The sequence below is a fragment of the Hemibagrus wyckioides genome, linkage group LG21 (genome assembly GCF_019097595.1).
Source record: "Hemibagrus wyckioides isolate EC202008001 linkage group LG21, SWU_Hwy_1.0, whole genome shotgun sequence".
NCBI lineage: Eukaryota > Metazoa > Chordata > Actinopteri > Siluriformes > Bagridae > Hemibagrus > Hemibagrus wyckioides.
Window position 1 is genome coordinate 19,181,588 of NC_080730.1, and position 17,879 is coordinate 19,199,466.

General features: G+C 41.9%; 1 protein-coding gene and 1 long non-coding RNA gene across 14 annotated transcripts in view; one reads left to right on the forward strand and one right to left on the reverse strand.

The window, feature by feature from the left end:
• itpr1b (inositol 1,4,5-trisphosphate receptor, type 1b) overlaps positions 1–17,879 on the forward strand; it is a 110,060-nt gene that overhangs the window by 52,201 nt on the left and 39,980 nt on the right. For 8 of the 13 annotated variants that reach the window (XM_058374105.1, XM_058374112.1, XM_058374106.1 and 5 more), the window contains 4 exons: positions 5,732–5,767; positions 6,768–6,815; positions 8,076–8,205; positions 9,234–9,421. In XM_058374105.1, the coding sequence (XP_058230088.1) occupies positions 5,732–5,767; positions 6,768–6,815; positions 8,076–8,205; positions 9,234–9,421 (402 nt within the window). The remainder of the gene's footprint in view (positions 1–5,731; positions 5,768–6,767; positions 6,816–8,075; positions 8,206–9,233; positions 9,422–17,879) is intronic. The other 5 variants (XM_058374109.1, XM_058374111.1, XM_058374117.1 and 2 more) reach the window with 2 other exon arrangements.
• Positions 14,342–16,235, reverse strand: LOC131342861 (uncharacterized). Its single transcript, XR_009203072.1, has 3 exons — positions 15,776–16,235; positions 15,302–15,535; positions 14,342–14,559 (listed from the first exon to the last, which is right to left on the reverse strand). It is a non-coding gene; the product is annotated as an uncharacterized LOC131342861 (long non-coding RNA).

The window sequence follows — 17,879 nt, forward strand, 5'->3', positions numbered from 1 at the left end:
AAACATCAGAGAGTGGGATTATAAATGATTCTAAACATCAGAGAGCGGGATTATAAATGATTCTAAACACCAGAGAGTGGGATTATAAATGATTCTAAACACCAGAGAGTGGGATTATAAATGATTCTAAACACCAGAGAGTGGGATTATAAATGATTCTAAACACCAGAGAGTGGGATTATAAATGATTCTAAACACCAGAGAGCGGGATTATAAATGATTCTAAACATCAGAGAGCGGGATTATAAATGATTCTAAACACCAGAGAGTGGGATTATAAATGATTCTAAACATCAGAGAGTGGGATTATAAATGATTCTAAACATCAGAGAGTGGGATTATAAATGATTCTAAACATCAGAGAGTGGGATTATAAATGATTCTAAACATCAGAGAGTGGGATTATAAATGATTCTAAACATCAGAGAGTGGGATTATAAATGATTCTAAACATCAGAGAGTGGGATTATAAATGATTCTAACCACCAGAGAGTGGGATTATAAATGATTCTAAACATCAGAGAGTGGGATTATAAATGATTCTAAACATCAGAGAGTGGGATTATAAATGATTCTAAACATCAGAGAGTGGGATTATAAATGATTCTAAACATCAGAGAGTGAGATTATAAATGATTCTAAACATCAGAGAGTGGGATTATAAATGATTCTAAACATCAGAGAGTGGGATTATAAATGATTCTAAACATCAGAGAGTGGGATTATAAATGATTCTAAACATCAGAGAGTGGGATTATAAATGATTCTAAACATCAGAGAGTGGGATTATAAATGATTCTAAACATCAGAGAGTGGGATTATAAATGATTCTAAACATCAGAGAGTGGGATTATAAATGATTCTAAACACCAGAGAGTGAGATTATAAATGATTCTAAACATCAGAGAGTGGGATTATAAATGATTCTAAACATCAGAGAGTGAGATTATAAATGATTCTAAACATCAGAGAGTGGGATTATAAATGATTCTAAACACCAGAGAGTGGGATTATAAATGATTCTAAACACCAGAGAGTGGGATTATAAATGATTCTAAACACCAGAGTGGGATTATAAATGATTCTAAACACCAGAGTGGGATTATAAATGATTCTAAACACCAGAGTGGGATTATAAATGATTCTAAACACCAGAGTGGGATTATAAATGATTCTAAACACCAGAGAGTGGGATTATAAATGATTCTAAACATCAGAGTGGGATTATAAATGATTCTAAACACCAGAGTGGGATTATAAATGATTCTAAACACCGTAGAGTGGGATTATGAAGAAGGTCCTTTCTGCAGTTATGTACAGTCAGTTGTGTGATGCGGATGCAGCATATGTAGAATGTTAGTGTGTATTAATTAAGAGGAATTCATGTCCAGAAGCTGCTCACATTAGTCCAGAAAATGTCCAAAAATGATCATCCGTTATCTTTTTTATTCCAGTCAACCAGGAGGGAGGGAAATACTGGAATCGTTCCATTTTATTGACACACATTAGATTTAGGTTTTCTCATCTTTGTTTGCCGACCTGAAGAGAATCCCAGCTGCTGCTGAAAACACTGATGAGGATTATCTCCTGGAGGTTTTGCACATCACAAAAGGTTCACAAATGTTTGACATTTAGAATTAAAAGAATTAGGTTTTGCCTTTCTACATTTTCTCTTGTATTGTTGTAAATTTCCCACTTAATATGAAAAAGTTGTACAGATTAAAGATATTCAGGATTCCTGTACAAGATTCATTTTTTCCACCAGTTCAGTTGAACTTCTCCTAAACTAAACTAAACTTGTTGATCACTTTCTCAAACGATAGGTGAGAGAGAGAGAGAGAATAAGAAATTTTTCCTTTTCCTCATTTTTCCCCACTTTCCGCGCGTTCTTGTGTGTGAGTAAAGCGTTTAGGCAAATCAGCAGCGCAATGAACCTGAACACAATTTTAAAAGCGTTCTGAATTCTGAAAACGTTTTAAAAGCGAACGTCGCTCCTTCTTCCCATTTCTCTCTGCTCTGAAGTCAAGGATCCTCCATGATCCTCCACGATCCTCCACGATCCTCCATGATCATTCCGATCATTCTGATGTTTCTGATAGGTTTTTGTTCAAAGTTCAAAAGAGAAGCGTAATTTATGTTCAGACTTAAATAAGATTTAGAAACAGAAGAAAGGAACCTGTTATCTTCCTCTTTCGTTCCTATACGCTTTTAGCCCCGAAGCTTTCTCGCTAATCAAATTTTGCTAATCTCCAAGAAGTTAAAAATAGACGCAGATGAATAGAGGCTTGAAGATGCTCCGTTGAAGCTGAATTCTGATTAGTCTCAAAGGAAATGACCAAACCCTTGCTTATTATCTTATCTCTGTTTGTGTCTGTGTTTTTTGCATGAACACACACACACACACACACACAGTTTATTATCTCATTTTCCCTGCCGCTGTTGTCATCGAGGCTGTCCACTCATCTCTGTACAAACACGCACACTGGAGGCTGTGTGTGTGTGTGTGTGTGTGTGTGTGTGTGAGATGAATTGGGATAATAATGCAGATTTAGGTCGGCTGTGCGTTTCCACTCTTGAACTTCTGAGCATCAGGGTTACATAATGAGGCCGAGGAGGGCGAGACCATGTTCTGTGCAGGTGTGTGTTAGGCGGGATCTTTGCCAGCTGATTACAATCATTGTGAAACTATCACATCCCCCTTTCTTTCTCTTTTACTTGTCGTCGGGGTAATCCTGTCCCCGTGGCTGTGTGTGTGCCCTCTGCCTCTGTAGTGCCGTTGGTGCCCAGTAGGGGTAGATATGTTCATAGATCAGTGTGTGTGTGTGTGTGTGTGTGGGTGTGTGTGTGTGGCCTTGTCCCAATTTCCTTCCTGTACACTGCACAATTCTCGGGTACGTGCCAGTGCTTGGGCAGAGGTTACATAAGACCCGTTTGCCTTTTTTTCCTGGAATTCGGTCTCCCTGTTGATGTGTGACCTTCTACTGTAATTGCCAATAAACATGTGGCAGAGGCTGTTTACTGAGAGACACTGGCAGCAGTGTACACACACACACACACACACAAACACACAAACACACTCGGAACTGAGTGATGATGTGATGGTCCATTTTATTGCCATTTCCCTTCACCTGTTAACCCATCCAATACCTTTCTTTTAGGCAGCATCACTGTTATGCTGGGATCTCTCCAGCACACACACACACACACACAGCCAGTTTTAATGGACCTTGTTTGGCATAACTTATGTGTTATACCGAGGCTGACCTGGTCACTATGCCTCTAGTTGATCTGGAGTGTTTTCCCAGGATGGAAAAAGGCACATGTGGCACAGGTGAGCGGTATCCACTGGGTGATTGTACCTGCTCTCATATCTAAACTAGATTTATTAATACAAATTGTATCTGCATGAGAAACTGGTTTCAGAGACAGAAAATACAACAGGGATATGAAGGTATAAGGCATTGTCATTTCATTACATCATGTTTGGGAAAGCCTAATGGTTATTGTGTGGCACAGACAAGGATGCGGCATTCCATATCACTGACCTATTTAAGCTCTGCTAGACATAAACAGCAGAGAAGTATGGCCTGCTTCCCTTCTACACAAACTACAGAATCATTTAGAGTGACTGGTGCCAGTAATGCGCTACTAATGAGGCAAAATTGGCAATAATCTGCGTCCATGTCTGCCAGTATTGTCATAACCATGTAGATTTTTTTCCCTTGTGATTTTGCTTAATGGAATAAAATATCCTGTGCTCTGGCCAGCAAACACTTCTCTTTATATATACATCATGAATTAAAGACAGACAAATTATGATGATGAACTTAAAGTGCTACGATAAACCGAGAGCGGAAAAGGGAATTGGATTTATTATTTAGTAAACTGTAGACTTAAGACAGCGTTTTAAAAAAATCAGACAATTTAGTGATTAATTATGGCTTGTGGTGTGGTGAAACTCTTGTAATGTAACCAGACATGGCCGCCGTGTCTGCGGGTCCGTTGTTCCATGGCTTGCGTTTTGATCTGCCACCTTCTGCTGCCCCCAGATCTTGATTGAACAGTGCAGGAAATGAACAAACGCTCTTAGACATTACGCCCGTTGCTTCTTCTGAACTGATGCTCAGCGCGATAAGCGAAGCTGGATGCAAAGGGACATTTGTAAGTCGCACCTTGCTAACATCACAAGGCTCTTCTTTTCAGCCCTTCATGCGAACTTGCACAAAGGGAGATTCCTGACTGGTAGTGTTATTACTCAACTGCGTGGCGTCGTGCGTCAGCGCTTGTTATTACACCACACCCCCCCACCCCTTTCCACTCGTTGGGGTGTCTGCAGCCTGCTGCTGGCATTAAGACAACCAACCTTTTTTTTGTTTCTTTTCTGTGTGTCCAGAGACTTGTGTGTGTGTGTGTATGAACAGATCATTACCGTAAGCAGTGCCCCAGCCGTCTGTCCCTTCTCTCTCGAGCGGGTCGGGTGTGTGTGCTGTGATCTTGAGATGTAGCCGCATGCATGCGTCACTGCCAACCTGCATTTGCTTTCTGCTGACCGCGTGCTGTCCGTGTTGTTGTGTGCTGCGTAGAAGGTTCGGACCGTGAAGCTGCTCTCGCTTTGCCTGTATCTCACTCTCCCGCATAACTCTGATGATTCCTTATGTATTATTTTACATTTTAATGTCTACTCACATACACAAGCATACATCCATATGAAATATCAGGGAAGTAATAATATCTATGCTACACTAAGCACACACACACACACACACACACACACACACACACACATACTCATTCCTTCGTCATTTATAGATAATGAATTTATAGAAAGACCTTTACAGACAGTGATGTGTGTTCATGGGTTAACCTTTCATAAATGCCTTTGTTGACTCAGAAGCAAGCTGTGTGAAGTCGGTTCGAACAAAGAATTACTTTAAACGTTAAACAGTTATGCCTGTAACCTGAGAGGTGTGTTTACAAGAAGAGGCAGGAGTGTGAATTAGTCCGATTCTTTGGGCACCGATTTTGCATACATACTTCTTCGATTTAAAACAAAACTCTGTAGAGGCATGTAAAGGTGAGTGTTAGCGTCAAGGTGCGGTCTAGCCGAGGTTAGACTACACTTCATGAGTAGAAGGAAAGAAATGTAAACACTCAACGACCGCTTTTTTCAGTTCTGCTAGATCCATGCTCAGATATCGTCTGAAACACATTCGACGTTAATAATAGAGTCTGATATCTGATGACCAGGGCACACAGCTCCTGGACTGTTTACAGTCTTGACCTGAACATCTGATTAGTCTTAGGGAAAAGAAAAGAATGCAGAAGCGTCGGTGAAGCTTTCCTGTAAGGTGGCTGTGTTTATAACCTGCCTGAGTCTGCTTCACCAGATGACCTACATGATGTGGCTTAGTTATATAAGCCACGTGACGCTCTGCTTCCAAATATAGCACCTTGCAGGGTGAGGGCTCTTGTGAGGTGAATGCAGTATTAATGCACGGTGTTAATTTAGACGCTGCATCTCGTTTGTGCGCTCCTGTGAGATTCCTATCGGGTTCGACTGTAGTCGTGTGTGTGTGTTATCTCTGATCTGGTCTTTTAGACAGGGCCTGACTGGGGTAATGAGATGAATTTAAAAAGACCTCTGACGCAGACGCACTGTTTGCATGTCAGGTTTGAGGTGTTTGCTCTGTGTGTTAACTAACTTTTGGATTTTTTTTCTTGTCTCCATTAGCTGCTTCCCCCGCCTGAGCCAGAGAACCTTGCCGAGGTGTGTTCAACACCCATATTTTGGAAGGAATATGGGTTGTTGCGGATTGTAGTCGATCTATCCTATAGCATCTGTCCAGATGCGTTTCATTACCACTATAGCCCCAACACACACACACACACACACAGAGCCTTATCAGAGCTATTCATGTTGACACAGAGGCGACTCTCACATTTAGACACACAGACCTGTGAAACACAAACACGCAGCTCGGGTGAAGCCTCATCAACGGACTGAACGCCCAGACGCACATGACTGCTCTGATTTTTTTATTTATTTTTTCCCCCTGAAGTGGAACTCCTCTCAAACCTCCTCATGCTTTTACGTTCAGAGCGATGTTCACGTTTCTGCCCTTTTTCTTTTTGTAGGTCAGTTTGTGTTTGATGTGTTTTATGGGTGTCATTTCATGCCGTACGCCATTAACTTGTGCAATTCATGATGTAACACGGGTTCAGCTTGTTTTCCCTCCAATTTTTGTTTAATCTCTCCTCTCACCTGTGCCAGACCTATCTCACCCTGGCTGCCAGTGTTGTTGTTATGTAATTAACACAGTCATTTTAAAAAGCATGAAAACAATCCACCCTAACAACACACACACACACACACACACACACACACACGCACACCATGTTAGCCTTTTGTCTTGTATGTCTTTCAGGCTTGTTTTTTTTGCGCAGATCTTAAATCTAGCCTAAATGTCCGCAAAGTGTTTTTTTAATGATTAATTCCAGGGGAATATTAGTGTGTTTCTGGTTTGTCACTTAATCCAGTGCTTATCACATGTACCCACACACACAGATATGGATGCAGACATCTCTCATTTCCTTCATTTAACTGCATGATGAAATCTGTCCAATTTTTTCCCCCCAGCATGCCATTAAAAATGACTAATGTGGATAGAATTAATCCCTCCTTTCTTTTTTTTTTGTTCTCCTGGATGCCCCCCCCCCATCCTCCTTCTTTCTCCTTTCGGCTTGCTGTTCACTCGCCTCGCTCTCAGGACCTTGATCCCAACCAGCCCCAGAAGCAAATGGAGGATCAGAAGCGGGTAGGTAGTGGCATGGCTCGAACCCCGAGACAGCTCCCCCTGCCCTTCTTTGCTCGAGCAGCATGTCTCCATTCACACACTCCCACAGGCTGCTACCTTTACTAACTGCCTAACACTTCCTCGAGAGGAAACAGTCATCTGTGTTTGCGTGCCAGGTTTACTACTATTTCCGCTACAGTCGCGTGTTCATTGTAAAGTTGTATCTAAGGAGGTTTTATTAGCGCTGCCCAAGTGTATGACTAGCAGAGGGTAAAACCTGAGGTCTGAGCCTGTGCAGGATTAGAGATTTTAACCTCAGTTTTAAGATCTAGACATAAGAGTCTGAAAGCGTCAGTAAGATTATGAGGGCAAGGTTGGAAAAAAAACAACAACGAACAACTCACCTGTCATCTTCAGTGACCGCTAGAGTGAGAGGTGTGAGTAGAGGTAAACCCCTGAATTGCCCCACCTGACCACTCACTGTGGACGTGGAAGTGTACTTTTGAGTAACTACAACCACTTTTGGGAAGATATTTAGTCATTTTTCCTCACAAGTGTATGATCACTAATGATTGATTGCTCATGGTGCAAATTTCCTCTAATTGCAGGATGAGTGTAGCAACACAAAATATGTGAAATTGGCCAAAACCCTGAGGATTAGAGATGTAAGACTGTGTCCTGGACAGACTACAGACTACCTCATAACTCCACAAATAATAGCTTATTTCATCTTTTTGGATTTGAGATCTCGCCCAAGAGGTTTGGAGATTAGTGAGGAGGACGCTGGGTTTTTAGTCTCCTTCACAATCCTGTCCTCAGCACTCTTTATAAAGGTCAAATGTCATGTGGACAGCACTTTAAAGATGAGTGAATGTTTTGGACACGTGATCAGAGTTTGATCTCCTTTATTGATGCTTTAAAACATGATTATTGTTACTGTGTGTAGGGAATTATCAGCATTAAATCGGAATAGATAAGCCAGTGTCTGAATAGTATCTATCTATCTATCTATGTATCTATCTATCTATCTATCTATCTATCTATCTATCTATCTATCTATCTATCTATCTATCTATCTATCTATCTATCTATCTATCTGTCTGTTTTTCTATCTATCTATCTATCTATCTATCTATCTATCTATCTATCTATCTATCTATCTATCTATCTATCTATCTATCCCCCGTACTTTTCTAATCCTGAGCCCTAAAGTGACATATTGGGGATCACAGCTGATGTTATTTAAAGCGGACGTTGTTTGACTTCTTTTTGTCTTGCCAGGGTGAAGCTTTGAGGCAAATCCTTGTAAATCGTTACTATGGCAACTTCAAGCCAGGAGGACGGAGGGACAGCCTGACCACCTTCAGCAACGGACCCCTCGGCCCTGGGGCACAGAGTAAACCTCCCACAGGTCTGTGTTTGTAGACAGACTGCACCCACGGTTATGCCAATAATACAACAGCCACAAAATTTGAACAGCCCCAGAAAGTGTGTGTGGGGGCATTTGTTTATATTAAAAATGTCCCTCTGAGGGTAGGGTTATCTGACACCATCTACCTTGTGGGGATATTTGGACCGTCCCTAAATGGCAAAATGTTTTATTTTTCCCCTACAACAAGAACTTAGTGGTGTGTGTAGTCATAAAACGAATTGGCTATAGTAATAATCACGTCAATGGAAGGTCCTCACTCTGTGTCTGTGTGTGTGTATGTGTGTGTGTTTTATATAGACAGTTTGTGTAATAAAGTTGTGTAAAGCTCAAAGTTAGACTAAACTGATTCTGCCATGCACAGGTTTTATAGAGGACTCTACATCCCTTTACTCCTATTTTGGGTTGTCAGTCTCTCTCATCATCCCTCCTTCTCCATCTTTCTCCTTCTGTTTCTCTCATCATAAATCTCAGTTCATATTTTCAGTTCTGTTTTTCTCTCTATTCATTTCTCTCTCTCTCTCTCTCTCTCTCTGTTCTTTCTTTCCCTGCCCTTGTCACCCTTGGTGTTTTTGTGCTGCATGTCCTACATCATCAGAGCCGTCTCTGCTGTTACCCAGGCAACAAGAGCAGGATGCCCACGCTTCCTGTGGGAATAGCCTGCAGACGCACCTGCTACAGGAAGTGTTTGTGTGTGTGTGTGTTTGTGTGTTTGTGTGTGTGTGTGTGTGTGTACATGCAAAGTAAAAGCTCAATACCTCAAATCATGTCAGTGTAAGATGGTTCTTTGTTTGTACAAATTGTTATACAGTTCCTTACTGTCCCAGATTCCCATAATTCAACACATTTAGGTCCCAGGTCCCAGGTAGTCTTTCTCCTGTTTGGCATCTTGGTATTGGATGCCTGGACAATGTGTGTGATGGTCAGATGTCCACACACTTCTGGCCTTATTGTGTAAGTGCCTCTTGTGTATAATACTTATAATACTCAACCCCTTTATGCCCCCTTAGCATCTGCTGGAGCTACGGTGGGAGCTCGAGGGGAGCTGAGCCTGGCCGAGGTGCAGTGTCACCTGGACAGAGAGGGAGCGTCTGACCTGGTCATCGACCTCATCATGAACGCCACTAGTGACCGCATCTTTCAGGAGAGCATCTTGTTAGCCATCGCCCTGCTCGAGGGAGGAAACCCCGTCATACAGGTACTGTTACTTACTCCTCTGTGCTACTCTCTGACTCTATCTCAGAGATCTGGTGTTTACATGCTGATAGAATTTGCATCGAATTTGCGTGCAACAAATCTTCATTTCAACCTTTGACTCATGTTCTTAAACTTTGCGGCTGAATGACCCTTGTGCTTCATGATGACTGAATACGTGTTCTGTGTGGAACACCATGTTTCCACTTTTATTAAACTAAATAGCAATTTTCTTAAAGAATATAAACAAGTAAAAACGTGTATTTAATGATGCAGTCACTTCTTTACTGGTTCTGAATCCCAGCCGGATCCGCACGGTACTCTATAACAGTTCTACACTGCCATTAATGTTTAGTCATGTGATTGAGGATAAGTGTGTGCTGGAGCAGGGTTCACAGCATTTTCCTACAAAACAACAAGTTGAAGCTGTCTCACTTTTTTTTACCTCCCTGTGAATCTGTCCAGCAGCAAAACATTTCAGTAAATGAAATGCAAAAAAAAAAACCAAATCAGAAACATGTTATCAAACATTTGAAATAAATTAGGACCTTGGCTCAGACACAACACACACAGACAGACAGACGCACACACACTGTCACGTGCACGCTCACATGCCCATGCTCACTATGCAAATCCGGCACCAGTGACGTCTTTGCCCCGGAGGCTGAGGCACTGCTATTGATTGAGGATTCAGCATGTGCAACTTGGGTGTTTTGCTGAAACTTGTAATAAACCAGAAAAAATGCGAACCTTACTAACATCTGCATCTAAACACAGGTTCTGAGAGTTTTACATCAGGGTTTTATTGTCTGGATTTCACGTTTCACTTCATTTAAGTAAAAAAAAATTCACAAAATCTCGTCAGCTTTCTGACCGAAGCAGAGAGAGATGGAGAGGTGCACTTTTACATGTCCTCTGATAATTCCAGCTCCTGGCGTCAGCGCTCTCACACGATGAACGTGCCCCCCCCCACTCCCGATGTGTTGCCATGGCAACCTGTCAATCCTCTGACCTCACGGTGAGGTTGCGTGCAGGCAGACGAGGTTTGGGCGCTGAGAGATTTTCATCGTTTCATCACATAGCACAGTTTTTGTGTGTGCCTGTTGGCTTGGTTGTTGTGTTAAATTTGGTGTGTGTGTGTGTGCGCACCCTTGCACAAACAGTTCCTGTTGCATAATGAGCTTGTTATTTGCATAGCCGTTCTACCTGATGCCCCCCCCCCTTTCCAGCAGGCTCTCGCACAAAGCTGCTCACATGAGGGTCTGTTACATAAACCAGGCCTGGCAGAGCAAACACACACACACACACACACACACAAACCCCAGCAATGCGATAAACACACACACTTAAACTGAGCCGCTGCTCATTGCCAGAACCAGGGCAGAGAGAGGGAACATATATAGTGAGAGAACAATGGAGATGGACAGAGAGATGGACAGACAGAGAATGAGAGAAATGAAAAGATACATAATGTGAAAAACAGATAAAAAGTGTCTGTAAGGAGATTTAGAACCTGTATGAAAGGCAGACAGTAATGTTCTGAGTTAGTCTGGTCTGTGGACAAATATTAGCCATCATCTGTGTGTGTGTGTGTGTGTGTGTGTGTGTGTGTGTGTGTGTGTGTTGTATCTCGAGATTTAACATGATTAAATGTTACCTGTATCCCAACAGACTTAGCACACATTGCAGTAGAGCTACATTGCGTATTTATATCTCACTGAAGTTTTTTATTATAATTAACTTTCAGATTTACTCACCTCACAGTCATGTTTTTTTTTGCATCTGATATGAAATTAGATTTTGCATTTCTTAGATGAATCGGAAAGCGTATGAAAATCTTCGGTCTTCACCTCAGTGTCACACAGCAACAGTTTTCTTTCATTTATGCTTCCAAAACAGTTCCGCTGAGCTGCAAAAGCCTTCATTTAGACATGCTTAAGTGTGTTTATGGGAATGCTCTAGAAGCGCATTTGTGAGGTCAGACACTGATGTTGGATGAGAAGGTCTGGCTCACAGTCTCCGCTCTAATTCATCCCAAAGGTGTTCTATGGGGTTGAGGTCAGGACACAGTCAAGTTCCTCCACACCAAACTCACTCATCCATGTCTTTATGGACCTTGCTTTGGTCACTGGTGTGCAGTCATGTTGGAACAGGAAGGGGTCATCCCCAAACTGTTCACACAAAGCATGAAATTGTCCAAAATGTCTTGGTATGAAGCTGAAGCATTAAGAGTTCCTTTCACTGGAACTAAGGGGCCGAGCCCAACCCCTGAAAAACAACACTTGAATTCATTTTGAGGGATGTCCCAATACTTTTGGCAATATAGTGCATGTAGGCCACTAAATTCTTAATATAAAGCACCTCTAGAAATTTAGCTATATACATATATTTTCTGTTTATTTGTTGATATGACTCAAGTATACAGGAGAATGAGATTTATCAAAATGACATTGATTCAGAAGAACAAACCATTCAGCAAAGTTTTAATATCGATTAGCATTGAAATGTGAATTGTTTTGCCTCTGCGTTTGTGAATATAAAGTTAGAGTAGTATTTGAAGTTGAAGGATTACATAAGAAACACATTTACAGGCTTCTTCAGCTGGAGAGCCTTAGAAATGATTCTGTTGTCGTCAGTGGGTGTGATTCAGGACAGATGTTTGTGCCGTTGCCTTTCTGTAGAGTTAATGGGGGAATTACAGCTTTTGGCTTATCGTTTCTGCTCTGATGTGTTCTTTGTGTGATTTCAGTGAATCACTCTTTTTGTTACTTTCTTATCTCACTCTTAGACTTTGATCCATTTTCCTCTTTCTGACAATCGACCTTATCACTAACCCATCTATAGAAAGTATTGTTTGATGATTTGGTGACGACCACACGGTAGCTTCATGTCTTCCAAACAAACACCTTCTGCATTAGGCTTAGAATGACTCATGGTTTTGTCTCTTGGTTTCTATGGCGATGGTAATTTGACTCAGCAACATCCCCACATCTGTCCTCTCTGTCTATGATGTGTGTAACCTTAAACCCAGTTTGCACCAGTTAACCCTCACTCAGTCGACCTCCGTGATCCAAGACCGTTTTGCTATGTGTGTGTGTGTATGTGTGTGTATGTGTGTGTATGTGTGTGTATGTGTGTGTATGTGTGTGTGTGTGTGTGTGTATGTTGTGGGGAGCCTGAATGAATCTAAACAATGTCATTGCTGCTTGTTTCGTAAGAATAGTCCTGCTGCCCTGCTTCTTTTACACAGGAGCTTTTTGTTTCAGGGCAGCAGAAGCAGGTCAAAAGCGCGCTCATTTCTTCAAGGTACTGAGGCGATCTGGCCGAGTCGCTCACTGAGTGACTGCGAGAGGTCGAAGGTAGAGAGAATGAAGCAAAAGGATGGAAGATGGAAGAAGGAAATATAAAAAGGTGCCAGTGATGAGCAAAAAAACAAAAAAGGGGGAAGTGAGTTAGCCAACACAGTGGGATAAGAGAAGTGGGACAGGCCACAAACCCTCGCCAGAACCAGAACTTATGTGTGCATGTTTAAGTCATGATGTAGGCGAAGTGTCTTAAAGTGTCTGTGTCTGTGCTGGTTTTGCTAATCTATATAAAATTTGGGACTTTCCCATAGAAGGAGGAATGATGCAAGCCAGACACATACTGATAGAAAGAGAGAGTATTTTGTGTGTTTGTGTTCTTTATCTCCTCTCTCTGACTCTTCTATAACCTTTCAGTGTCTGCTCAGTGCTCGTGCTAAGACTCCGAACTAGATTCCCATAGACATGCACAGATATTTTATATTTACAGTTTGTTTTAATAATGCAGCAAGAACATGGACCTCACCTGTTTGTGGCTCTGATGTTGGTTCAGACCTGACTTTCTAATGGAGAGAAGATACTGAAACTGGTTTGAAAGGAAAGGACAGATTTGCGTAATGTTTTGCCTCAAACATCTGTAACACTGCAGGTGTCAGGGTGGGAAAAGGCCACTGGTTAGCGGCTCTAGCTGATTTAATATAGGTTTATTAGAGAAACCCTGAAGAGTTAAATATTTGTAAAAGTATTGAGAAATTTTAGTTGTATTAGAAATTTTTATAAAAGGTTTTTTGTTTTGTTTTTTTTTACCATTGAACATAGACTAGACAAGACTATTGAGTGGCTATTAAAAAGTTTACCATTTGGAAAATTGTTAGAAAGAAAATAAAAATTCACAGGATCAATCGTCTATGTTTTTCCCCCACCTTTATTGTGATAGAGGAACCAACGAAATTCAAGTCAAAAAACAAACAGAAATGTTTTGCAAGAATGACAAATACCTGGTTAAAAACTGTACAACACTTTCACTGAGGAATTTCGCGATGCACAGAATCAACCAGTCATGTTCACGTGCTCTGATTAACCTCAAATAGAGATAAGCCCTTTCTTGACATCATCTTGGTTTCATCTGACTGCTGATGCCATGGTCCACTCAGAGCTTACAAAACATGTGCAGGACCTCTCATTGTTGAAAGATATCAGGAGATCAGGAGAGGGTACAAAAGCATTTCCAAAACATTAGCTGTACCGCGGAACACCGTGAAGGCCATCATCAACAAAGTGGCATTACCGAGAACAGGACATCGCTCCAAAATTGACGGAAGGGCAAAATGAAAACTTATCAGAGAGACTACCAAGAAACCTACAGCAACATTCAAAGAGCTGCAGGCAAGTACTGGACACTCCCTGCTGCATCTGACAACAATCTCCTGTACTCTTCACATGAAAAAGCTCACTTAAATCACCCCAAACCATGTGGCAAATGAAGTTGTGGTCTGATGAGAAGAAGGCAGAACTGTGGGCATAATTCCACACGACATGTTTAGAGTAAAACCAGAAGATTTTATCACCCAGAGAACCCAGTGTGAAGCACAGTGGTGGCAGCATGGTTCAGTAGATCTGCCGCTGCCGCTCTGGTCGAGTTGGTTGGAAACATCAATAGCTCTGAATGCCAGTTTTATTTTAACACAAAATCTTATGATCTCTGTTAGACCGCTGAAGATGAAGAAACCTTCACAGCGCAAATCCATCTTCAACAGCTTCAGGTGAAGATGATCAGTGATTAGGAAAGGCCCAGTCAGGGTCCAGCTCTGAATCCTATCAAAAAACTTGGTGCCATGACCTGAAGAGGGATATGCACAGGAGATCTTCTCACAATTTAACAGACATGGAGCATTTATACAATGAAGAAAGGAATAAAATGACCAGATAAAGATGAGCTAATCTGGTAGACTGTGACAAAATGTGCTTTACCAAAAAAGTATTAGTTAAGAAGTGTGCATGCTTATGGATACAAATATAAGAAAGGGCTAAACATGGTCTGTCCCAGACTTCTGAAATCAGGCTTATTGATATTTCTGGTTTATTTAAAGTAAAGTTCAGAACTTTTTCAATAGTCTCACAGGTCAAGAACACTGCTGCTAAACAGTGCTGAGGTTAGCTTTATTGCAACACCACACACATTTGTGCTTTCATTGATTTAACGCTAATTTAAACTTTTTAATAGTTTCTAATTAACAGATCTGTGATTTATTACAGAAAAGACTTTAAAGCTGTGAAGTGTTAAAAATGGCCCCGGTCTTTTACTGATTGGAAAAATAACCTGTTTACAAAATAATCTCTAATCAGTACACAGAATTCTTCACGCTCAGCGGCTTAACCTGTAGGTCAGGACTAAGCTTCGGGTCTGGACGGCTCAGAGGTTTGTGTTTCCTGCTGAAGCCCACCTGATTTGATGTAGTTTAGCTTGTGGATTTGCTTAGCTTCCACTCCATGCAGACTAAGTGTTAAAGCCTGAGGAAGAAAAATCTAGCAGCAGAAAACTGTCCACTGATATGTAAAGTGTTTCAGAACATGAAACTCACGCTGGCACACTGTGTAACACAACGCAGGTTTGTCCACAAATCAGACAGGATATGGTCAGTGGTGACTAAAATTAGCAAGACAGAAAGGGAAAGAATGAAAGAATGAGGAAGGGGGGCTGGGGGGGTGTTGGAGAAGTGTGAGAAAGCTGGGTTTTGGATGACCCATGACGGAAGCATTCGCCCACTCTGTCCTGGCAGCTACAGAGAGTGGGCTGCAAACCGCAGACGTCTAATCTGATACACACACACACACACACACACACACACACACGGATTAGACTCTATCCCACAGTCTTTTTCCTCCCTTCAACTCAACCTTTATACACATATCATCCCCTCTATCATAGGTGAGGGCATGATGTCTCCTGCACCACACACCCATCCTCAAAAACCCCCCCAAAAACACAGGTATTTTATCTAGTGGGAAATCAGAGAGAATACTGGAGACGCACAAAGCACACACAGAAAACTCACCTCAAAAGGAAGTGCCATCTTCCTGTTAGTTGTCACTTTATTTGTAGCCCTCTCTCCATGGCTATGAAAAGCCAGGTTTAGTCACCGGCTGCAATTTGTGCAAAGGTCAAAAGCCAAACTCCCACTGGCTCGTGAGAAGAGATCATTGTAAACAGTGTTGGGCAGAAGTCCAGATGGAGGAACATTTTACTCCATCCCAGAGCAGGTTTCCTTTTAAACGCTTCATTATGGACGTGATGCTGATTATTATACATGTACACATACAACAGCTAGCTATATACCAATTTATTTCATTAGAGGAATCAAAACTTTCTTCCCCACCCACAGAACACAAAACCCAATGCTCTTTGCTTGCGGCACGTCGACACAGGCCTGGAGGTTCCTAAGAAAAGTATAAATAGAAGAGAATTTTATTACAGGGCAGCTGGGAAGTCTTGTGTGTGTGTGTGTGTGTGTGCAGGGTTGCGGTCAGGGTCTCTCTGTGTGTACGTGTCGACCTGCTTTTTGGGTTCTTTTGAGATTCTCATTTGTGGTCTTGGGTTCTTTGAGTCGGTAAACAACAGCGTGTATTTGACATTGATAAACATTCGAACAAACAGGGCCGCTAGCGAGGGGGGAAAAAATCAATGAAGTTTATCTGCAATTCAAACAACCTAAAATGTCAGCAGCTTCCCATCAGGCTCACGCTGCCCAGTGGATGAGAGCGCGTTTGTGTTATGTAATTTTGAGCTTCGTGTCACTAAGCGGAGAGGAGACACGAGCTCCGCGGTGAAAGACTCCGCCTCTTCCTCGTCAGCAGTGGAGCTTCATTTCACAGAGGTTTCGGGTCACTGGCCGCACCTGTTCCTGCTGTCCTCACACACGCACACACACATTCCATTAAACATTAGCTCCTGACCTACATAACTTCTCCAGAAACAGACATCAGACAACAGGCATCAGCTTGCATGCACGTGTGTCTAATGGTCAGATACAAGCAAGTGCACACACACACACACACACACACACACGCATCCTCTCGTGATGACTTTGAAATAGTCTCACTTGTACTGGAAGATGTACTCAAAAGTGTGTGTGGCTATTACCCGTTTTATTCGTCCTTCACTCTCTCTTACTTCTTAATGAAAAGGAACAGGTGTGAGGGCTGAGATTCAACTGGCAAGAGATAGTGTGTGTGTGTGTGCGTGCGTGCATAATGTGTGTGTGTGTGTGTGTGTGTGTGTGCTGGGCAGGGGGTAGGGAAAGGAAATAACGGAGAGAAAGGCTTCCATCCAACTGCAGCTTATTTACTCCCACAATATGGAGTTGTGGATTTTGCTGGTCTAAATTTCACTCTTCACTTGCCAGTGCTCGTAAAGCTGAGAGCAGCTTCTCTCTCTCTCTCTCTCTCTCTCTCTCTCTACCCCCCCCCTTCTTCCAGTTCATACTGTATATGCATTTATACTAGAAATGTAATTGAATTACATTAGGAAAGGTTAACATCTGGTTAAGACTGGTTAAGACTGGTTAAGGTGTGCATCAGGAACTGGAATCTTGTTAACTTCTCTGCCAGACCTCACTAATGCTGGTGTGCTTCCCATAGCCATGCTCCAGGGAGTGGAGTCTGATATGATAGCAGCAAATGTGGACTAAATCTGGAATGGGAATGCAAAAACCCTTGGTTGTGGTGGTCAGGTATGTCAGGCAGCTACAAACAAAAATAATAACTGCACACAGTCCTGCACACATCTGTAGTGGAGGCCAGATATGAACTGGAGTGATGTAGATGAGGGTGAGGAAGTGTACCGGCCAGAATTCACACACCATGCTGACATTTCCACTCATCATCACTTTTCCACCAGAGTTTTCTAGTGTTCTTTGGGGCATAAAGGGATCTGATTTTATTTAAAAAAAAATAAAGTCTTGTGGTTTGGACCAGATCTTATTCTGGTTTTAATCTGAGAACACATACAGATATTTGGAACACTTAAATAATATAGATGTAAATAGTAGCATTGCATTATAACCCTAATGTAGACGTATTTCTCACCGGAGAAGAGCTGATCCATAGGAGCAAAAAAGTATTTGGTCTTGTTGCAGAGCCGGGAACTGGTTGTTTGAGAAT